This window comes from Sciurus carolinensis, chromosome 11 (genome assembly GCF_902686445.1).
Source record: "Sciurus carolinensis chromosome 11, mSciCar1.2, whole genome shotgun sequence".
Lineage (NCBI taxonomy): Eukaryota > Metazoa > Chordata > Mammalia > Rodentia > Sciuridae > Sciurus > Sciurus carolinensis.
In genome coordinates this window covers 100,632,467-100,657,866 of record NC_062223.1, presented here as the reverse complement: position 1 = coordinate 100,657,866, position 25,400 = coordinate 100,632,467, and the positions used below count along the sequence as shown (strand labels likewise).

Below are 25,400 nucleotides of genomic sequence, written 5' to 3'. Positions count from 1 at the left end.
ATGGATGAATCTCAGAAAAAAATATACTTACTAAAAGAAGCTAAACACACACACACACACACACATACAGACAGAGGTATACACACAGGACCACACTTTGCATGTTTCCATTAAACGAAATTTTTAGAAAAGATAAAGACTAGAGCCATAAAACGGATCAGTAATCACTTAGAGACATGATAGGGAGAGAGATTGAAAGACTTATAACAATAATGGAAGTGTTTTAAGACTGTTTTGGGGGGCATGGTGGCACAACTGTATACATTCGATAAAACTCATGGAACCACACATCTAAAATGGGTGAACTTTATGAGATACAAATTGCACCTTAATAAATCTGCCAAAGAAAGGGTAAGGAGGTAAAGTGATGGAGAGAGTGCTGGAGAGAGAGAGAATGAGAATGGGATGAGGAAACCTGGATAGAGTTTGTAGAGGCAAAAGTTTTGAGGACCTTCACTGTAAAGGGGAACAGAAAATTAAGGTAGTAGCCGGAAGAGAACATGAGTCCAGAGAGTTTTGCTTCATTTTGTTGGTAGATGGAAGAAAGCACAACATGTTTCATGGTGATGGGAATGATACAAAAGAGAGAGAGAAAAAAAAAAAAAAAAAACACATCTCTGGTAACAATGCAGAAAAGGGAAGGGAGACCTGTTAAAGTGATTTCAAGTAGGAAAAAAAGATGATGAACTACAGTGCACAAGTTGAAGAGCTGACCTTAAAAGTGCAGTGATACAATACTTTACTGCAAAAAAGGGAAGCGTGTATGGCTATAGGTGATAGTGGGCATTTGCTTTGGTGAGTAGGTCTAGTGGAAGGATCTTCTGATTTCTTTCCTTTCCAAAGTGAGTTAGGATGCAGAGTTATTTACTGAGAATAAGAAGAGAGAAGATAACTTAAACAGAGATTAAACAGAAATATAGTAAAAGGAGTAGATGTTTTTGAAATTTCTGGTCTGCATTAAGAAGCACTTGAAGTTCAGAGTTTGGATTTTAAATTGAGATTAGTCTGCATTGTATTTTGTTTTGTTGTGTTTGTTTTAGTATTTTTAACATTCATTAAGCTGAACAGGATCAGGCATGCAATAGGCTAAGAGTTGGATTTACACCAGAATTAGGATTTTTCCAACTATCAAGTAAATGTGATGAAGCAAAGAAAAAATCAGGAAACTGAGGTTGAAGGTAAGAAAATGATAAAAATTGAAAGAGAACAGTGAGAATTAGAGGAGGAAAAGTATAATGAAAGAGGATAGTAATCAAGAATTGTTCATTTTGATGAAATTAAAGGTCTCCTGGAATCAGGGTACTCAAGGAGTGAGCAAAATATAGTAGGTACTGGTCTGAGAATAAGGATGCTTGCAAGAACAGCAGTTGAGATTGCAGCTGCTGGTAATAACACAACCAGTGGCTAAGGTTGACAAGATAACTCGTCATTTTTCCTTATACATATTTGTCTCAATCAGAAATCACATTATCATCTAATAAATTTAATGTATATCCTTAGATCATATTTACATTATCACATATGCAATAATTATATTATTTATCTTACCAGAAATCTATATATAGTTTTCTCTGTCATTTAATACTTTTTCTACATGTAATCCTACAGTTTTGCGTTCTACATCATCCTTTCCCATTTCACTTCTTGTTTAAAGACAAGCTCCAACAGCATTGCAATGTAGATGATAGCTCAGATGATCCTACTTTTTCCCACAGAGATCACTCTGTGGTTAACTCCTGTCAGTCTAGTGATGACTCTATAAAGCCCACTGTGTTCTCCTTCTCCTACTTTTTGTAATCTCTAAAAATTTTTTATCTAATTATAGTTCAAATCTAATAACCTACATTAGAAATCATCTATATGAATGATAGATGATTTTCCTAATCTGTTGTCTTATTGGTTAAAAAGTTAAAACATATGCTGCCACCATAAGAACTAAATGTGATCAGATGCAGGTGGGAGTATGTGATTACCGTAAATTCCCAAACTGCTCACAAAAAGATTGGAATAACTAAATTGACACATAGGATTTGGGTAGATACAACTCAGAAGTTATTCATAATTGTGATTTTGAGTTTCAAAGAAAAATATTTCCAAATTTTTTCTTGTTGAAATGTGGTATACTTTACTTTCACTTAATGACAACAATAACAAAAAAAAATTATTAGAAAGAGGGTCAGCTAAAAGTGAGAACCCTTAAGAAAATTGATATAGTTTATTTTGTTAGGAATAATCTATGCTAAAATAATAAATGAGCTCCATTACTAAACATGTAATATAACCTAGAAACATGTATAGTTGTCACATTAAGAAAACTTGATGATATACCAGGACCCTAGATTCTGCTTCCAGTGCTTGACTTGGGGCTTTGCTATTTGTGTTTCTCTCTAGTTAATTGATATTGGCCAGTCTTAAGTTGTGCTTTGGGAAAACCAAACTGAGGTACAAAGAGGTACTAATCTCAAATTATAGGATTTATATGATTAGATGTGAGTTGGCAAATAATCAGAGTACAGTTTAACATTCTTTTTTCCATAAACCTCAGGAAGTACTTACCGATTTCCCTGATTTTATAAGCAAGACCTCAAGCAGAAAAAAAAAAAAAAGAAAAGAAAGAAACTATAGTTTTGTTTGAAACTCAAAAATACCTAGCAGTTTTTGTTCCATTGTGGCAAAGAATATCATAAACAACCAAGTATTCAGCTTATCTTCTGAAGCAAGATGCACATTGGCATTCAGTTAGCTCAACTCTTACACTTCAAAGGATTTTGAAAATTTTCATTCTCTCAGTTTATCACTTCCCTGGTGCTCTAGGCAATGTATTCCTCACTGATGACAGACAGAGCAGCATTTTGACAGTCAACAGTTAGAATGGCAATAAAACAATTTTATCATAGGAGCTTGGATTCATGACTAATGGTATGTATAGAATCTTTAATTAATCATCTGGTACCATGATATGTATCAAGAAAACCATGCACATTTCACCTGAAATGTACCCCTGTCAATATACTGTCTAAAAGAATGAACAAAGGAAAATAGAGCAGCAGCAATATAGAATGCGATCCTACTGTACCTGGTGAATGAGGCGGAGGAGAGCACATCAGAACAACCCCCTGGCCTTCCCTCACAGAGACTGCACTTCTTGTCCGGCCACTAAAATTTCCCAGATCTGTCAACATAACACAGTATTCAGATTCAAGGCAAACAGGGATTTAAAAAATCACTACTATTGTAATTTACATTTATTTTCCAATCATTATCTTGATAAGGTATTTTGTTTTGCAGTGACAGACCAATCTCAGCAATGAATCTATATCATCTAATACAACAATTTAAATTCTATGGTATTCATATATCACATTCTTTATAGTTCATATAAGTTGCCCGTATAGAATCCAGAAAATACATTTTAATAATTTCAAATATTTCATTTTATGTCTTACCAATATTCCTTATTATTGATCTTTCTACTGGTAAAAGTCCATTCATTCAAAGTGATAAGATAATCCTGAGGTGGTATGGCATCCACTGTCCAATCTGTGGCCTCATCATATGTCATGCTAAAGATGGTGTATAAAACCAAGCATGGATTTGTCAAATTCGAGACAAGTGTGCTCTAACAAAATACAATGAGGACATGAATTGTTCGTTTTCTATAAATGTGAATGAGAATGTCATGTTCCTTTCATTTTGTGGAAACCTAAAATGAACTCTACAAATTAATTATGCTCATCCATTTTGATTAGCCTGGGATTATTACAGCTATGGAAATACTTGCGTGTATGAGGATTATAGCATTGGATTCAATTGCCTTCCTTTAAACTATGCTACATTTGCACAATTTGGAAAAGAACTTCCTAAAAAGAAAGTGTCTTATAGGGGATGATGTATAATTTAACTTTACTTGTATTTCTCTTATTACTAATCTTTGTAACTCATGATGTATATCTTTTCCCTTTTCTTGATCTAGTTTGATCAAATGCACAATTTTAGAATAGTGGTTTACAAATCGTGGATTTCAGTATTTCTATAAATAACCCTGTCCCCAAATTCTGAGTCTCTAAAATCAGGTTTCCATGGCGAGAAATGTTTCTTGAAAGTGTTTTTCCATTTCTCCCATTATACATAAATTGTACAAGGAATATTTTAAAATCACTTAATTATTTCATGCTAAAATACTATTTATCAGCAATGGAAGTTAGAGCCTCAAATTTAATGTTTAATAACCTTATGAATCATAAAATTAATCAAGAAAATATACTGGATGGATATGAAGAAGATAAATCACTAGTGTTACATGGGCTAAGAGAAATCTTCTAATTTTTTTCAAGAAATGGGCAACAATTGACTTATTTGTTGAATTTATAAACAGATCTTTTTAAAATTCATCAACAGTGAAGACATGATGCAAACAAATACTTAGAAAGGTATTCATTGTTTGAGAAAGGGTTTAGAATTTTTTTTTTCCAATTCATGGCAAATAGGTATGTGTTTTACAAAGAAGCAAGACAAAACAGAAAGAACAATTCCAGTTCTACTTTTATTGGGAAAATGGTCTTATTTAAAAATTATACACATTAACTTTTGTAGTAAGCATCAAACTCATTAATTTTTACATGTATATGCCCCACTGAAGTTACTCCTCTGATCTCTATTACTAAATAACATGCTTGACTGTTTTTGAGCTTCACATATATGGGGAAGCTTCAAATATGGAGCTTCATGTGTTTGTGTCTGAAGCAAACAAATGTATGCGACTCACAACTTTAAGCTCATATACATTGATTCTTTGGGATAGAGGCTGTCTGTTTTTCAGAAAATGATTTCAATATGAAGATAAAGCATGACAAGTTTTACTTTCTTTGACTCACTCCTAGAATTATAACACAGGAATCATATAATGAGGCAATGGGTGCTGCCGGCTTTAATATCTCTTCAGGGACTGTATGGTTTTTCTTTCCTGTTACTCCTCAATAATTTATAAATCTTGGGAGACTACTTGGATACTAATTTATTCTTAAGTGGTTTCTAAAAAGTATACATATATTCCAAAACATTTACTACTACAAGTTCATAATGTGGGTATTATGACATTTTAAACCAACCTATTGTATTTAAAACAATATTTTAATAGAAAACAGTCCTAAATTAATGCCCACTTTTGAGAAATTGAAGTACAGGCATGGTCTAGAAAAAGAGACAATTGTAGAATAATTATCACCTGAATTGTGTTTTGAGATCCAAATTATTCAAAAGGTCACATTCAGCTGTAACTGCTTTATTTTGTATCCACTGTTAATACAAGTACAATTCAAGACTTTCTCACAGAATTGTCTCTAGGTCATTATTTCCTAGGAACTATAGCACCAGCAATTTTAAAATAAATGGATATTTTTCAATTATGAATAGAACTTTTTGCTTACATAAAGCCACACAGAAATAATACAAAAAGTACTTTTATGAAGAGTTGTTAACTTCTTATTAGAAAAACAAATGTGACACATTTTTTTCTACAATGTGTAAGTAGTCTTCATGCCTGGCAAGACTGTGGTTAATCTAAGGCATGATGATTTATGTGAAAAAAAAAATCCTGGTTTGTGTGGGGATGGAGGCTTGATGAAATATAGGGAGAACACAGCTACTTGTTTATGTCTCATTGTGAATACAAAGCCTCTTTGGAGGTACTTATCAGAGGAAACAGAAATCTGAGTGGACATATATGTAGCTTTGATGCTAATCATAGGAGAAAAATGAAAAAAGAATAATGTAATGAACACAGTCTTTGTTTTATCACAATTTAATCAAGGCCAAATATATGTGTCCATGTTTTCTAATTTTGAACTTTAAGGCAAGGAAAAATGAGTAAAAATACAAATTCCAACACAAGAATTCTAAAATTCTAGTTTGAATTTCAACTGAAATAAAACTCTGGAATTACTATAAAACATTTGACTAATGGACAAGTAATAGAAGGAGAGTTTGTGATCAAGAGTCAGAGAGTTTCAAGTCTTGTCTTTGATCTGACCTTTCCTTCCCAGTTATGAAATGCATGCAAGAGTTTAATAGAGAGCTGTAAACAGAGCCGTAGCTCACAGAATTATTGCACCTTTTCATCCTAGAGAAAACATGCAAAGTAAAAGATTTAAGCAATGAATGATGTGACTGAGGCCTTAGATGACAGATTATAGATTCAAATGTATGATTTTAGGCATATTAGCCAAATATAAGAGAGATCACAAATTATTTAACAAATACTGCACACTGAATACTATACTAGGTACTAGTGATACAGAAAAACTATAAAGGAAAGATATGATATATGAATTAATTATACTCACTTGGTCCCACTATCTATATCTCGGAGGAGTATGAGTCACCAAATAGATGTATGATCCCACACAATCACAGCTTCAGCCTGTCATAACTATGGCCACCAGTGACCAATTCATATACCCTAAATATGAGCTCCAAACACATGCACACCAACTCACATTCTTTAGTTCTCTCCTTCCTCTCTTCTTTACTTTCTTCTTTCTCCCTGCTGTATTATTTCCCTCCCTTTCATTGAGATGACTTAATGACTTATTTCTGTTACTATTTTCTTCCCTGAGGTTTTTCTTTTCTTTTCCTTTTCTTTTCCTTTCCTTTTCTTTTTTCTCTTTCTTTTTTTCTCTCTCTCTTTCTCTCTTTCTCTCTCTCTCTCTTTCTCTCTTTCTGTTTCTCTCTTTCTCTCTCTCTTTCTCTCTCTCTTTCTCTCTTTCTTTCTTTCTATTTTTTTAGACTGAGTCTTGCTATGCTGTCCATGCTAGCTTTGAGCTTCTTGGCTCAAATCATTCTGCTGTCTCTCCAGTAGCAGAAACTACAGGCACATGCCACCATGCCTGCCTGCCTCACAAATTTGACTCTAATTTGGGGAGGATTCAAAACAAAGATAATGCTATCTATAGTATTAGGATTCATGATTATTGTAAGATGAAAACTTTCTGGTAATACAGGAGCAGTACAGTTTTATCTGATACTACACTCTATAAGGGATTGCCCCTCCAAGACTTTATAAAGATAACAATGGGTGGAGCAACTTCACAATTCTCTTACGAAGGTTCTTCTTCATGAGATTCCTTAAGTAGGCATAGTGTGAGTTTCACTTACACACACACACACACACACCTACAAAAATCATTACCTAGAAACAATCACTGAAAAGTATTAGAAATACAGTGCAGAAAACTAGCAAGAAGGAAACTACATAAGAAATACAGGCTCTGGTCTTTGGATCTTACACATGTTAAATACAAGTTGGTTCAGTTATTGTGGAGGAGTGAAAGGAAAGAGGAAAGGCAAAAGGGTAAATGTTATGCAGTTAGGAGTGAAGTGATAGGGTTCAGGCGTGTCCTGGACTTATATTTCCTAATCTTAAATTGGTTATAAATGATTGACAGTGTAGGTTATAGGAGTTAGAGGGAGGAATGGGAATGGTGATGTGGGTACTCATCTTGATTTGTGCTTGGCTACATGGTTATCCTGTAGGGGGTGCTAATGAGCTTTGACTACCAATACTCCAGGCATTCTCATCTCATCCTCTATTTTAAAAGCACTGTAAATACAGATATAATTTAGTGCAAACTCTAAATTTCTTCATAAGATTGAATTTGAATTTTTACAAAAAGTAAAACCACTGAAAATGGAAATTCACATTAAACTAAGTATCAGGAACTCGAGTTTTATTTTTCTTAATTACTAATGTCTATATGATTGAGGAAGAGAGCTTGGTGCTCTAAGGGACATTGGAGTTTTAACTCCTATGAGTTCTATAAAAACAATTACACATCTCCTAATATGGACTTGGTATTTGCTACCTCACTTACAAAGTGACTGCATATTGAAGTCTTTCATCAGTTGTATTTGCTATTCCTGTTTATTATCGTCAGTATTTTTTGAGTCATTGACAGATTTTTTTTTCTTTTTTGCATTCATGCAAATACTATGTAATAGAAATCGGTCAGACCTCATTCAGGAACATTAAAATTTGAAATTGTTAAAAAAGAGGAGAGGAGTGAGAAATAAAGAAAATAATCACAATAGCTACAGCCTACACTATGACAGGCACCATGAAATTTAAATAATCATGTTTAAAATTTTATTTTTTTAATTTAGAAGTAAAGTTTTATATATAAAAATTGATAGTTTTTTTTTTTTCTTCTTCAGTGTGGGACTCAAATCTAGGAGGTCACACATTTTAGGCAAATGCTCTACCACTGAACCACACCCTGAATCCTAAAGATTACCAAATTTATTTGAAAAGCAAATTTATTTGAAAAGCTTTGTGCACACAGTTTTTAAGTAGTGAGTTGGCAAATCAAAGATAATGTGATTGATTCCAAGCTTTTCAAAAACATTAGGATAAAAGCAATTCAAGCATTTGGAAGTTAGACTAAGCTGGTTTTAGGATTTTGAAATAATCTTCATAAGAGTATCTTATTAAGAAATAGTTTCTAACAAATGAAAAACTCGAAGATGGAAAATTAGTGACAAATGGAAAAAATCATAATTCTTTCATTTATTTTGAGAGAATTAAATTAGCAGTTTCTAGTACATAGTCATTTGTCTGCATGTAAAGATGGTTAGAACACAGTCTATAACAAGCAAGATCCTTAATAATAGTTTCTAAAATAAAAATTGTTTGTTGAATTGTACCTATACTGAAAGCCTTAGAAATATGAAGCTTTGTGATGTTTTATTGGCAATTTTGAACTTATGAGTCTGTGATCAATTTATCAGCAAGAGGGACAGGAATTATTATCCCCATTTATTGAAGGGGACACTGAAATTCACTCAGTTTCAGTACTAAGAATAAAATTCTCCTGGCTAGGAAGGATTTCAACCTTCTAGATAACTAATTCAGTTTTGGAACTTGCAAGGTCGTTTTGTTTGTTTGTGTTTGCTTTTTGTTTTTATCCCCTCTCTCTCTAAAGCTATTCTGATACTCTTGGTTTAGAAATAAAATTATTTCTTTGAACATTTTCTATTATACCACATTAAATAATACTAAAATTATTTTAAATATTTGTTATAAGTCATCTGTGAATGGGACATTATATCACCTTTAAAAATGTTAATTATTTAATAAAGCTTGTCTCTCAAGAATATCAGCTAGGCTAATTATAAGAATCTAAAATAAAATCTATTATATGAAGGCGAGAATCGAATTAAGATGTAACTGGAGATGTGGTAAGGTAAATCTACAAGAGGTAATGAGAAGTTGTAATGGAACTTTTTTCAGTCTCATTTTTCCCTTGGTTATATATAACAGGTCAGATGAGTAATCTTTTGAAATGGCTTGCTATTTTCACTTTACATATTATCAGACATGAATTATCCAGCCAATGGTTCACTGAATATACAGAGAAACCAAAGCAAACCAGATTATGTTTGCCTTGACAGTGACACTTTAAGTACATTGTAAGTTAAACATCAAATTGTAATTGCTTTTGAAAAAAGATAAATTGTCCAAAGATTGTGATGAAAATCTTTCTGATCATAGGTCTTTTCTTTGGCACTTTTTGCATTACAAAAGCTACTTCAATAATGAATATTGCATATGATAAAATCATCTCAACTGCAGAAGTGTATATAATTGCATTTACTTAATATGAAGAAAGACTGTAAGTGCTGGCAGAGGTCCTAAACCTCTTTTGACAGAATTTCTATCGTCTACACAGGCAATTGCATAAATAATCCCTACTCTTAAGTTCACTTTTTTTCTAAATAATTTTTTTTCAAATTAACATTAGTCTTAACTCATTAAGTCTTATAAAAGTGTAGAGGTAAGCATTGCAAAATGTATCACACAAATACTTAAGTATGTACAGAAATTTGAGGATCACTGACCCACAGAGAAGGAGAAAAGGGGGTTATTTAGTAAAACCACAAGCTTGCTGTGCAGTGGTATATGCCTATAATCATATTTAGGGGCTTAGAACAGGAGGATCTCAAGTTCAAATCCAGTCTGGGCAACTTAGCAAGATGCTATCTCAAAACAAAATATTTTAAAAATGGACTGGGGATGTAGTTCAGCGCTCAAGTGCCCCTGAATTCAGTGTCTAGTAATGATAAAAATAAAAACCCAGTAAGTTATTTAGTAAAATCCCTGTAACTCATAGATCTTGTTGATTGTCTTTCAAGCTTTTGAGCCTAACTAGCCTCTTCATCTATCTTCTAATTGTAACACTTAATCAAATAATTACTTACTTATGTACCACCATGGCTCCTTAACTCACCCTCCATTTTTTTCCCCAGCACAACTTCAGCCTTGGTTAAATTGGATTATCTGACTATGCTGCTTTGATTTGTGCAAGTGAACATGGATAGAGGAAAACATCAACCATGATGGACAGTTTGATTCTAAAGTCATGACCATGAAGCTCAGGCAGTCCCCCTTTGTGCTGCCTGGTAATTCAAGTACATTTATGGATGTGGAGAGCCATGACAGGATGGGAGAGCAGTGTCTGAGATTGGGGGTCTTTGATGGTCTCCTGGCTGTGGCATGCCTGGTGCCTGGGAATGTTCCTGTGAAGGGCACAGAACACTTAGCTGCTGAGGCAATGCCCTGCATGAGGAGGTTCTGTACAAGACTCCTATCAGCCCTGACCTTGATCTCAGGCATACAACATTCTTATGCTAGACAACCACAATGTTTCACCAGCTCCACTTCTCCAGTTCCTGCCTGCCTTATAATAACTTTAAACAGTGGGCTTTCTTGAGAGCTACACAAAGCTCCTAACATTGCACTTTGCAACTGTAAATTGCAGCTGCTGAAAAGCTACATAGATGTCCTAGTTTCTGTAACTTTCCTGAATACAAAGAATAATGGTTGCATAGTCTTTAATCTAAACATAAGACATAAAAAATAAGAAATAAAGATTTCTGGTGTAACTCTTTAGATCTGCAACTCCATCAGAGAACAGAGTTCCACCTGATCCCAGCTTAATCTTCAAAATCTGTGTTTGTGAATCTTTATTTTCCAATCCCCCTTCATCCCTGGCCAGAACCGAGAGTTTGGTCATGGTGGTTGTGGCATATGGTGTCCATTTTTTCTTTATCATCTGGACAACAACATTGTAACCCCTCTCTTTCAAAACATCTGGCTAGATTCTTCCCTCTCATTTCAGAGATAAAACAGAAGTAACCTGAAAACAAATTATATGCATACCACCTATTGGAACACTGAAATGTGCTTTATGTTCCCCTTTAATGAAGGAATCATTATCCCCACTATTGGGGATTCTGATGACAAACAGCCTTTAGTTCTCAGTCTTTCAGGGACTGTTTATGAAAAGAGAAACTCTTCACTTCAAAGGGTGCTTCGTGGGGCAGGACACAGTCAATGGCTAATGAATGAGTAGCAATCTTGGGATAACTCCAGACACCCTGACAAGCTGTCCTCTTGGTTTGGACAGGACTATTGTTAGGCAGGCATCAGAGTCTGAATTACCCCCATCCCTTCTTGCTCCTTGCAGTAGAGTTGATTTCAAGGTCACTTATTAAAAACCATTGTCTGCAAAGAACTTGGTCTCACAGCCTGTTCTTCAAGGAAGTCAGTCTATCTACCACAATATGTCTTGACTCCTCAGAGTTCATGTTACCTCCCATCTGTTTATCATAAATGAACTGTCTACATTCTAAAGGTCTGCCTCTCCCTTATGCATCTATAGTATCCAAACATATTGGTGTTTCTCCAAAGTTTTTTTTTTTTTTTAAAGGAAGAAATGAATGTATCTTTCTTGACCCCTTCCTCATGCAGGTACCATACCATTCTTGTTCTGTTCTGCAACAAAACCCATTCCCTCTTCAGCCTTTCAAATCAAAGTTATCTCTGACCAAAATATTATTGTAAGCTAATGACTTTTGCATTGCTAATTTGCTGATTAATCCCTAGTCATCATCTACTTTATAAGCACTGTTTGATATAGTCAATTATTTAATCCTACTAAAATTTATTTTTATTCGATTCCACCTACATTAATTTTTAATCCTCCTCAATTTCCCAACATCCAGAACCCCAAATTTGTCCTTTGACTTTTTTCTTTTCCCATCTTCACCATTCCCAAGTTTATTTTATCTAGTCCTTGAATTTAAAAGTCATATACACACTGAAGAATTTCCAAATTTTATATGTGCCTGGACACCTCCCTTTACTGTGAACATGCACACATGCATGTAATGCATGCACACACACACACAGTTTACTTGACATTTGTGCTTGGACATCCAAAGGTATTGCAAACATGCCTTTATGGGGCTCCCTTTTCCACTCAAAGAACTATTTTCATCATATTATTTCCCGTAAGACTAAATGGTAATCCCATTCTTATAGTTGTTAAGACAAAATTTAAAATTCTTCTGTGATTCTCATGTCTCTTACACCCCACATACAATCCATGAGAACTTTATTGATAGTATTTGATAAGGTATCCAGAACCCAACATCTCGCAACACCTATAACTTTCACACAGGCCTCTCTGACTTTGTTGGGATATATATTTAACCAGTCTTCCTATTCCTTCCTTCATTCCATGTCAGTCTATTTCCAGCACAGCAGCCAGATTGATTTGTATAAAATTAAATGGCATGATATGACCTAAATAGCTTTTATCTCACTCAGAGGAAAAGAAAAGCTACTTGTAATGGCCTCCAGGCCCTACACCTTCTATCCGTATTGCCTGTTTGATGTCATTTCCTACTTTGCTCCCCTTTGCTCACTCCAGCCTAGCACATGAGTTTCTTGATTTTCAGCAAACATACCAGCTGTTGTCTTTGCCCTAAGCCTTTGTGCGTGCTGACTCCTCCAAGTAGAACACATTTCCCCCACACGTAGTCATGGTTGTCATCTTTATGTTCTTTAGGTCTTTATTTCAATGTCACCTTCAAGATCTCTCTGGAGAGATCTTTTTGGAACATTCTATCATCTAACGTTCAACCTCATCGCTCTTCAGCTCTTCACATATTCCACACACACTTTCCCAAGTTAATTTTTCTCCTTGGTTCTTGATTATCTTTATTTGCCTTGTCAATTTTGGCCCCCTACAAAGTCTATGAGAAAGGAGATTTTTGTCTGCTTTGTTAATTATAATATTCACAGATCTTTAAGCCTATCTGTTCTCTCTGCCTGGAATTCTTTCCCTGCTGATCATATTCACTGATCTCTCCAACTATGTGCCAGTCTTTGCTGAAATGTCACCACTGCAGAGAGCAGTTTCTTGATCACTTTATTCTTCTTTTCTCTTCTCCCAATTTATATTTTCCTTTTTGTTTTTCTGTGGTACTGGGGATCAAACCCAGGGATTCACACCTGCTGGGCAAATCTCCTACCACTGAGTTATACCCTTAGCCTTCTGGTCTCCTTACTGTGATAACTCTTCTTTCATGATACTCATCAACAACTGACACATTATATAACAAGGGATTTACAGTTTATCATCTGTCTCCTATTTTCCATTACAATTTAATCTTCTTGAAAACACACACTTCATTTTGTCACTGATTAGAGTAATGCCTGGTGCTCAATAATAATAGTTCAATAAGGAACTGAATCAATGAAATTATTGCATATCTTACTATTTATTTATAGTTGAAAATTTTTAGTTTTTAATTTCTAAGTGTTTAGATACCTTCCAAATATTACACTAATCATTTTTTTCAAAACTATATTACTATGAGAGATACATAACTATATTACATTCCTAGGAAATACTGACTTTGACTAATAACACTGTAACATATATATGTGCTAAGAAGTCTTTTCCAGAGCAGAAATTTTCACTTCACTTAAATTATTTTTATAGGAAAAGCGTTGTTTGTATACTCTTTCAATCTTTAGCTGAGTTAGAAAGTATATGATAATCCCACTTTTTGAAAAGGAATTTCCTTATTGTTTGGAGTCTTATAATTCTAAAAATACTGAAGTTTCTAAATGAAAATAATTTTGAACACATCTTTGTGATGCTTAAAATATTCTCACTGCTAAGCCTTATGCATTGCAGTTGACTACCACATTCTAAAGACCATTACTACAAATGATAAAAATTACAAAAGTTTTAAAAAGCAGCCATTCAATTATTTTGCCTGAAACTATATTAACATAAATATTGTACTTGTATGACTAATTTAATATAAAGTACTTAGGTTAGTAACTAGGCAGAGAATTTTGAAATTGTATTTTAAAGTATTGCTATAAAAACTGAGGGTTTTAGATACAAAAGACCTACGTTCAAATTCTAGTATTACCATTTACTCACAGGATCACCTTGAGAAAATTATTTTTCTTCACTGTGCTTTACTTCCTAGTCAAGACCAGATAATTATAAATATGTTATCAGCTTACCGTAAGACATTACATGGTGTATAAATAACCTACTCCATATAACCGGCCCATAGTAAGCACTTAAGAAGTATTATTTCCCTTTATCCCCCCACATTTCAGAGAGATGTATCACATTAACTTCAACTATAAGCCTAAATAATTTTTTCATTTTTCTTTAAACACTTTGAACCTAGAGTATAAAGATTATCATACTGTACTATTTGGGGACCAAAGTTATACAAATTAATGTATTAAATAGGAGAGGAAGCTGAGAGGCACCATTACAAGCAGAGTGGCAATCTTAGACAAGCTACTTTGCCCTTCAAATCTTAACTTCCTTTTCTGTAAAACAAATATAATAAAATCAAGTTCAAAGTTTTTGAAAGACATAAATGCAATAATGTATATATAGCAGTTAGCACATTACAAACTAATATTATTAACTAATTTATTATATCACAACATAATAAATGAAAATGATAATTAATAAATAATAATATTATTATTAATGTCATAAAAAGCATTCTTATAGGTCATGAGACATTAATGGTAATCTTAACTGTCTTGCTAGGTAGCTACAAATTTATGGCAAAAGCTCGACCTTCATGTGTTTATTTCCTTGTCTATGTTTCAGGGATCTGGGTTGCTCAAGAGAAAGAAATTCACATGTTTATGGAGTTGCAAATGTGAGGTAACAACAATCATGGTGGGAACGAAGGTAAATTGAAGAAAATATGCCTCCTGAAAGCATTTACACTGAGGAGACGAAAGGAAATACTTGTGGAGTCACATATAGCCTAAAGGATAATGTTTTTTCACAGCTAGACTCGTTGATCTCTAATGCAACATTCTGTGACTGACTCATAGCCTGAGATTCTACTAACTTCGATCTTAGATTCAGAACCTATGACAGAGTGCGTGTGTGTGTGTGTGTGTGTGTGTTCATATATATGAAAGGATATTCCTCATATCCACTGCTACAACAAATAGAAAATTAAATGGATTCTATATTTTGTATTTATATTTTGATAATCAACTTGGTACAGGAGAAAAACTGCTATCAACACAAGACTGTATAAAAACTTACTTATAAGGTTTACATTTTGAGGTAGATTTCTGATAATTGGACTAAAGAGGAAGGACCTTTTGGACAACTGTCCACTGGGTGTCATTTGCCTGCCCATTGCCCACTTTTAGCCTGCCCATCACCCACTGCCTGACATCCACTCACCCAATGCCTGACACTTGATGCAGAACACCCTTAGACTGCCCACCAAGAACCTATTGCCCATGGCTGCCTGCCAAGTCCATTATCAGAGTACTTGAAGGTTTGGTTATATGCAGCTGCTGCCATCTTAGGACACTGGCCAGGTCCTGGGAGTCCAGAGCCAAGGGGCCTGCAGGTTTGCCACAGGCACCCCCACCATCTTGGGGCATGGCTGCCTCAGTCAGGGGACACCAGCCAGGGCCTGGAAATATATCGTCGGTGTACCTGAAGGTCTGGTTGCACCTAAGGTCTTCCTACAGGGTGGGCTAGTGGTCACCATATGGTGGCCTCTTTGCAGGGTTCTCCTTTGTGTGATCCCATCCCTGGTGGTCTCTGTGCAAGTTAGAACAGCATTGAGATGGCAAGACTGCAGCAAGGCAGAGCCTGGGGAATCTGAAGCCCAGGGCCATCAGACTATAGCTGGGTCTGCATCGGCTAGTCTGGACCTGACAAGCCTGTGGAAAGCAGGAGACTGGGAGCAGTTCTCCAGGAGACCACAGGTTGGAGAACATGGAGAAAGCTGGGCTCTCTCCAACTCAATGAGTTCTAAAGTGCATGGAGATGAACAGGGCTGGCTCAAAGGGTGGGAAGACTGGAAGAGGGCATGAGGGCATCCTGCTTTCGGTTCACCCAGGCACCTACTTGGGCACCCACTGGACTGGAGCTACCATTAAACTTCAGACAACACCACCTATTGGCAGAGAAGGGAAGCTAAGAAAATTTTTGAAAGCCAATGGAAGCAATTGGCACTATTTCATAGAGACCTTCCATTTTTTTCCCGCTCTTTCTCTCACATCTCTACCACCTTTTAATCCAAATATTTTTCATGCATCAATTTATTGAAGAGTGGGATATCTGAATAGTATATTACAGCTTGTTTGTATATTCTTATATTTTTACTTTTTAAGAAACAATCTGTATTTATTTTTCTCTAACTTATGTGTCTCCCTGGATTCTCTTTCTCACTTCTCTCATACAGCCAACCTCTATTAATTCCTCCTTCACTCTTACTATAAATTTTTACTTCTATCTTCTTTCCTTCTCCCTCATAAACATCACACCCTACACTACCTCTGTTCCCTTTTTGTCCACCATTTGAAATGGTAAATGCTTTTAACAAACTTACTCTTTATATTGTAGACAATAATTGAGTAAATCATTTGTTTTTTATAACAAAACTATAGATACCTTGATAGAAGATATTTGGTTTAAGGTTGTATATTGTTTACATTGGATACTGTAAATATTGGTCTCCCCCTTAAAAGTAAGGTACTGGAAGCCTTCAGAAACACTCTAAGACTACTATGAATCTACACTGCCACTGCTTCAGATCCATACCAACAGATGAGAAGACACACACGCACACACACACACACACAAAAAAAAAAAAACCATGAAAAAACAGGGGAACAAAGCACCTCAAAGAAACCAAGATGTTCTAGGCAACACAGAGAACTGTCAGTGAAGGAATTTAGAATAAACATGATTAAGCTGATCTTCAAAGTAAAGGAAGTATAAGGAGTGAAATCAAAGAGAAAATACAAAGTGAAAGATAATATCAATAAAGAAAGATTGTGAAAAAAAAGGAGAAATCCTCAAAATGAAGGAATCAATAAATAAAATTATAAATTTAATAGAACACCAAGAGACTATACTATTTGGAAGATAGAACCTTAGGCAATGAAGACAAAATATATCTTCTTGAAAATAAAGTTGAATGTACAGAGAAGATGGCAAGAAACCATGAACAGAACTTCCAAGAAATATGGGATAACATGAAAAGACCAAATTTAAGATTTACTGAATTAAACAAAGGCATGGTGATAAAAACCAAAGGAATGCACAATCTTTTCAATGACAATGTCAGAAAATTTCCCAAATCTAAAGAATGAAATGGAAAATCAACTATAAGAGGCTTACAGGACCCCAAATGTACAAAATTATAGCAGACATATAATAGGAACATTATAATGAGATTGACTAACATAGAGAATTAGGATAGAATTTTAAAGACTGCAAGATAAAAAAAAATTATATTACATATGGGGGAAACTAATTCATATTTCAGCAGATTTCAAAACCCAGGTCCTCAATGCCAGAAGGTCCTGGAACAACATATATCAAGTTCTGAAAGAAAATGGAGGCCAACTGAGAATTTTATATTCAGCAAAACTAAGTTTCAGATTTGTAGATGAAATAAAAACCTTCCATGATAAACAAAAGTTAGAAGAACTCACAACTAGAAAACCTGTACTACAGAACATTCTCTGCAAAATATTCCATGAAGAGGAAATGAAAAAAAAACAAACAAACAACAACAACAACAACAAAAAAAACGAAAACCAGTAAAGGGAGGAAATACTCTAAAGGAACTCTAAAGGAAAAGTCAAACAAAGGAGAAACTAAGTCATGTTAAAAACCAAAAATAAACCAAAATGACCAGGAATACAAATCATATCTCAATAATAACCCTGAATGTTAATGTCCTAAATTCAGCAATCAAAAGACATAGACTGACAGATTAGATCAAAAAACAAACAAACAAAAAAGACCTAACAATATGCTGTCTACAAGAGACCTCCTAGGAAAAGACATTCACAGGTTCACAGGCTGAAGGTGAAAGGTTTGAAAAGAACATATCACTCACATGTACTTTGTAAACAAGAGGGAGCTTCCATCCTCATATCAGATAAAGTGAACTTCAGGCCAAAGTTAGTCAGAAGGGATAAAGAAGGACATTTCATACTGCTTATGAAAATCATACACCAACAAGACATAACAATCTTAAATTTGTATGTCCCAAATAATGGATCCTCTACATACATCAAACAAACCCTTCTCAATTTCAAGAAGCAAATAGACCACAACACAATAATACTGGGTGACTTTAACATACCATTTTCACCACTGCATAGATCTTCCAAAAAAAAAAAAATCTGAACTAAAAATCTACAGAACTAAATAATTTAGACTTAACGGATATATAGAGTATTTCATCCATCATCAAGTGAATACACTTTCTTCTCAGAAGCACATGGGTATTTCTCTAAAATAGACCATAAGTTATGCCACAAACAACTCTCAGCAAATACAAAAAAATAGAAATACTACCCTGCATTCTATCAGATCACAGTGGAATAAAACTAGAAATCAACAATAAAAAAAAATAGAAACTACTCCAATAACTGGAGACTAAATAACATACTACTGAATGACAAATGTAGAGTAGTAGAAATCAGGGAGGAAATAAAAAAAAAATACTTAGAAGTAAATGAGAACACCAAGACAACATATCAAAACCTCTGGGACACTATGAAGGCAGTGCTAAGAGCAGAGTTCATTGCATTGAGCTCATACATTCAAAGAATAAAGAGTCAACAAATAAATGACCTAACATTATATATCAAAATTCTAGAAAAGGAAGAACAAATCAACACCAAAAGCAGCAGAAGGCAGGAAATAATTGAAATCAGAGCTGAAATCAATAACATTGAAACAAAAGAAACAATTAAAAAAATTGACAAAATGAAAAGTTGGTTGTGTGAAAAAATAAATAAAATTGACAAACCCTTAGCTACAATAACAGAGAAAGAAAATCCAAATTATTAAAATTTGTGATGAAAAAGGAAATATCATGATGGACACTACTGAAATACAGGAGATAATTAGAAGCTATTTTTAAAATTTATACCTCAACAAAATAGAAAGTCTTGAAGACATGGGCAAATTTCTACAGATGTATGAACTACCCAAACTGAATCAAGAGGACATACCCAATTTAAACAGATCAATTTCAAGCAATGAAATTGAAGACTACCATCATCAAAAGTCTACCAACCAAGAAAATCCCAGGACCAAATAGACCAGATAGATTCTCAGCTGAGTTCTACAAGACCTTCAAAGAAGAATTAACACTAATACTCCTCAAATTATTGTATGAAATAGAAAAGGAAGGAATACTTCCAAACTCATTCTATGAGGCTAGTATCACCCTGATACCAAAACCAAAGACACATCAAGGAAAGAAAACTTCAGACCAATACCCCTGATGAACACAGAAGCAAAATTTCTCAAAAAAACTTTGGTAAATTGCATACAAAATCATATTAAAAAGACAGTACACCATGATCAAGTGGGGTTCATCCTAGGGATGTAAGATTGGTTCAACATATGAAAATCAATAAATGTAATTCATCACATCAATAGACTAAAGGAAAAGAATCATATGATCATCTATGATCATCACAATAGATGCAGGAAAAGTATTTGAAAAAAATACAGCACCTCTTCATGTTCAAAACACTAGAAAAATTAGGGAAAGTAGGAACATACCTCAACATTGTAAAAGCTATCTATGCTCAGCCCAAGTCCAACATTATTCTAAATGGAGAAAAATTGAACCATTCCCCCTAAAAACTGGAACATAATAGGGATGCCATTTTCAAAACATCTATTCAACATAGTCTTTGAAACTCCAGCCAGAGCAATCAGACAGATAAAAGAAATTAAAGGGATAAAAATGGAATAAAGAAGAACTCAAACTATCACTATTTGCTGAGGACATGATTCCATATTTAGAAGATCCAAAAACTCCACCAGAAAATATTTAAAACTAATAAATGAATTCAGAAAAGTAGCAGGATATAAAATCAATACCCATAAATCAAACACATTTCTATATATCAGTGATGAATCCAATGAAGGGAAATTAGGAAAACTACCCCATTTGCAATACCCTCAAAAATAAAATATTTGGGAATCAATCTAACAAAAGAGGTGAAAGACCTCCACAATGAACACTAAAGAAAGAAATTGAGGAAGGCCTTAGAAGATGGGAAGATCTCCCAACTCTTGGATAGGCAGAATTAATATTGTTAAAATAGACACACTACCAAAATTATTATACATATTTAATGCAATTCCTATTAAAATCCCTATGACATTCTTCATAGAACTAGAAAAAGCATTCTTGAAATTCATTTGGAACACGAAAAGAACCAGAATAGCCTAAGCAATCTTAGCAAGAAATGTGAAGCAGGAGGCATCTCAATGCCAGACCTTAAAATGTACTACAGAGCAATACAAAGAAAAATGGCATGGTATTGGCAATGAAATAGACAGGTAGACCAATGGTACAGAATAGAAGACACAGACACAAACCCACATAAATATGGTTATCTCATACAGACAAAGGCACCAAAAACAAACATTGGAAAAAGATAACCTATTCTACGAATGGTGCTCTGAAAACTGTAAATCCATATGTAACAAGACGAAAGTAAACCTCTCTCTCTCATCACCCTGCACAAAACTCAACTCAAAGTAGATTAAAGGCTTAGGTGCTAGAACAGAGACCCTGTGCCTAATAGAAGAAAAAATAGGACCAAATCTCCACCATGTCAGCTTAGGAACCGACTCCTTAGCCAGAGTCTAAAGCACAAGAAGTAAAATTGGAAATCAATAAATGGGATGGACTCAAACTGAAAGGCTTCTTCTTAGCAAAGGAAATAATCAATCTCCTACAGAATGGGAGAAAATTTTTACCACATGCACCTCATATAGCACACTAATCTCCAGGATATGTAAGGAACTCAAAAAACTTAACACCAAAAAAACAAAGCACCTGATCAATAAATGGACTAAGGAATTGAACAGACATTTCACAGAAGATATACAATTGATCAACAAACATGAAAACGTGTTCATCATCTCTAGCAATTAGAGAAATGCAAATCAAAACTACTTTACAATTTCATCTCACTCCAATCAGAATGATAATTATAAGGAATACAATTAATAATAATTTTTGGCAAGGATGTGGGGAGAAAGGTACATTCATACATTGCTGGTGGGACTGCAACTTGGTGCACCCACTATGGAAAGCAGTATATAGATTCCTCAGAAAACTTGGAATGGAACCACCATTGGACCAACCTATCCCACTCCTTGGTTTATACCAAAAGAACTTAAAATCAGCATAATACATTGATACAACCACATCAATGTTTGTAGCAGCTCAATTCACAATAGCTAAACAAAGGAACCAACCTAGATGCCCTATAACAGATGAATGGATAAAGAAATTGTGGTACATATACATAATGGAATATTACTCAGCCTTAGAAAAGAATGCAATTATGACATTTTCAGGTTAATGGATGGAGCTGGAGAATATCATGCTAAGTGAAATAAGCCAAACCCCAAAAACCAAAGGACAAATGTTACCTCTGATAAGTAGATCCTGACCCATAATGGTGGAGGTTGGTAGGGAAGAATGAAGGAACTTTAGATTGTGCAGAGGGAAGTGTTGAGAGGGGTGGGGGTTGTGGATGGGAAGGACAGTGTAATGAGATGGATATTATTACCCTATATACATATGTGATTACACTACTGTTGTGACTCTGCATCATGTTCAATCAGAGGAACAAGTTGTGCTCTATTTGTGTACAGTGTGTCAAAATACATTCTACTGTCATGTATAACTAATTAGAACAAATTAAAAAATAAAACACAACCTTTTAAAAAAGTTGCTAAAGTGAATATTCTATTACAAATGAGAAAATGTATCATACTTATCTTTTAAATTACACATCAGGACAATTTATTTGTACATCATCATGAATTATATTTCATAGCCTTTCATTCAGTGTTTGACATGACAGACAATATGTATTTTAAAATAACAATGTTTTTAATGCATATATGTATGTATAATGCCTACATCAAAAGCTAAGAAGATCTCAGTTTGAAATTCTATCACTGCATCTCAAGAAACTGGAAAAACAAGAACAAACTAAACTCCAAATAGCAGAAGAAATAATAAAGATCAGAGTAGAAATACATGAAATAGAGAATAAAAAGATAATATAAAAGGACAATGAAACAAAGAACCAGTTCTTTAAAAGGATGAACAAAATGGACAAACCCTTAGACTTAGAAAAGGAGAGAATACTCAAAGAAATAAAATCAGAGATGATTTTATATGGTGTATTTCTGACAGCACGGAAATACGAAAGATCAGAGATTACTATAAGTAATCCAGAAGAAATGGATAAATGTCAAGACTGAAATATGAAGAATTAGAAAATGTGAACAATAACAAGTAAAATATGTAATCTGTAGTAAAAATTCCACCACTAAAGGAAAGTGTGAGGCCAGATGGCTTCACTGCTGAATTCTATGAAGCACGAGAGAGCAGGACATTTGGTTTCTGAGTGGGAACTTTCCTTGCACTAGTAAAGAAAAAGTGAATTAAAAACATGATGTTGAGAGGCAAAAAGAATATGTTAAGAAACATGTCTGGTGACACACCATGGAAAAGGGAGGCAAGCACAAAATGGGGATAGGTCTCCATGGACTGTGCAGGCAGAAGACTGATCAGGCTATTGGAATCTCTTACACAGATGCCAACAAGAACAAAGGCATGGCCTGCGAGGATGGAGTATCTGAGAGTCCCAAAAAGTTCATCCCTGGAACAAAACTGATCCTAAAAAGGAGGGAGAAAGGGCAGACTTAATAGCTTACCTCAAGAAAGCAACTAAAGAGTAACAGCCACCACTTTGTTTATTACAAAAAAGAAATGTCTCATGGCCTTATTATGTGCTCCCTAGTTTAAATGCTATAATACACAAGAATTCAGATTTTTAATGGCTAACAGAATATTTTTCTTGGGTAGTCCTGATATAAGTAAAATCAGTTTGTAGTTAAATGAATATGATCTTTTTTACAAAACAAAAATTTGATAGTAATCCCAGCTCAGTAAACATTACTGTTTTTCCTTTATAAAGATACAGTTGGAGTTTACTAATAATGTTCAACTTTCAGATGTTCAACCATCTGAAAGCTGGTTTTATATTTAGGCTTATATAACTGGGTATGTGAATATGTTTTAATACTGGGGAAAATCCCTCCATTGTCTCAAAAGTGAGCAAAATTCACATGTGTTTGAATTTGTCTTCATTAGCCTATTGAAGGCAATGGTTGAAGATAAGGAAGCGGTGTCTGCTTTACATTTTTATTGATCATGACAACGTAATTAGAATTACTTATATCTAAAATGCTGGCTTTACCTTATTAAAAGTCTGTGGTTTTGTATAATATTAATAAAGGATATTTAACACTTTTCACATTTTATAGTTGATCTATAAGTTCAGATGCTTTTAAAAGTCAGCATGATACAATACTAAGTTAGACTTTACTTTTTAATCTTTATTTCCTATGTCATACTAAGTTATAATTCAGAATGAGCTTTAAGCAGCTCTTCAAGAACACAAAAGTTCTCTGGAATAACTGTGTAGACATGATTGGTACTGGTGATTTTTGCCAACTCATTAGATGGCAGGATTAAAGGAAAGGACATGTACAATCATCACACATTTGTAGATTCTGTGATCAGAAGACTTAAGATAATTAAAAACAAAATTACAGATAAAAATTTATACCAAACATTTGAAGAAGAACTAATACCTTAAGCTATTTAAAAAATACAAAAATGAGGAATTCTACCAAATGCATTCTATAAAGCCATAATTACTCTTAAAGCACAACCAACTGAGAATACAACAAAAATATAAAACTATAGAACAGACTCAAGAAAAATATTAGAAAATCACATCCAGCAGCACATTAAAAATATTATGTAACATGATCAAGTGCGATTCATGTGAGAGATCCAAAGATGTTTCAATATAGGCAAATCAATAAACTTAATACACTACATCAACATAATAAGAATAAAACCTCAGAGACATCTCAACTGATGCAAAAAAGACACTTGATGAAATTCAAAGTATATTCATGGTAAAATGCTGAACAAATTCTGTATATAAAGAACATACCTCAACATAATAAAAGTCATTCATAAAAAGTTAATAGATAACCTTATAGTCAATGGAGGAAAGCTGAATATTTTCTAAGATCTGTTACATGTGAAAGAACCGATTTTTACCATTTTTTCCAACACAGAAATAGAAATCCTAGCCAGAGAAATTAGGCAAGATAAAGAAATAAAAGTCATCCAAATTGGAAAATAAGTAAATTTAGAACTAATAAATAAATTCAACAAAATTTCAGGATGGAAAACCTATACATATTAATGAGTAGACCTGTTATGAGCCAGAAGCAAATTATCTTAAACAGAAATCAAGAAAGAAATCTCACTTACGATAGCCACAAAAATGTAGAAATAAATTGAACCAGAGAGATAAAAAAATCTAAAATTAATATTATGAAGCATTGATGAAATAAAATGAACAGGACACAAAAATGTGAAAAGACATCCCATGTTGATGGACAGGAAGAATTAATATTGTTAAAATATCCAAAATTACCCAAAGTTATATATAGAGTCAATGCAATTTCTATCAAAATATCAATGGCATTCTTTATAGAAGCAGATAAATACTTAAATAGATAAAATTATCCAAATTTATATAGAATTACACACATACATTAAAAAAATACCAAATATCAAGAAAAATACCTTGATTAAAGCAGGAGGTATTACAATATCTGACTTCAATATCTGTAATGCATTAGTTTTTTTTTAAAAAAACTAAGTAAATAGAAGGAAAGATAACAAAAGTAAAGGGAACAGTGGGAGGAAAGAGGGGAGGAAAAGGCAAGGAATGGGGACGTTTTTATATTCATGTCAAAATGAACACCAATATTGCATATAACTCTAATGTGCTAATAAAAAATGCATAAACCATAATAAAAAGCTGTAATAATCCTAACACCATAGTATTGGCATGAATGCAGACACATAGACTA

The 25,400-nt window shown here is 34.0% G+C and overlaps 1 protein-coding gene and 1 pseudogene across 1 annotated transcript in view; one reads left to right on the top strand and one right to left on the bottom strand.

The window, feature by feature from the left end:
- The window catches only part of Cntn5 (contactin 5), a 1,239,665-nt gene that overhangs the window by 418,768 nt on the left and 795,497 nt on the right, over nucleotides 1-25,400 (bottom strand). Inside the window, exon 8 of the mRNA XM_047518061.1 lies at nucleotides 3,077-3,172. Coding sequence (XP_047374017.1) covers nucleotides 3,077-3,172 — 96 coding nt within the window. The remainder of the gene's footprint in view (nucleotides 1-3,076; nucleotides 3,173-25,400) is intronic.
- On the top strand, nucleotides 22,888-23,177 carry LOC124958381 (cytochrome c-like; annotated as a pseudogene).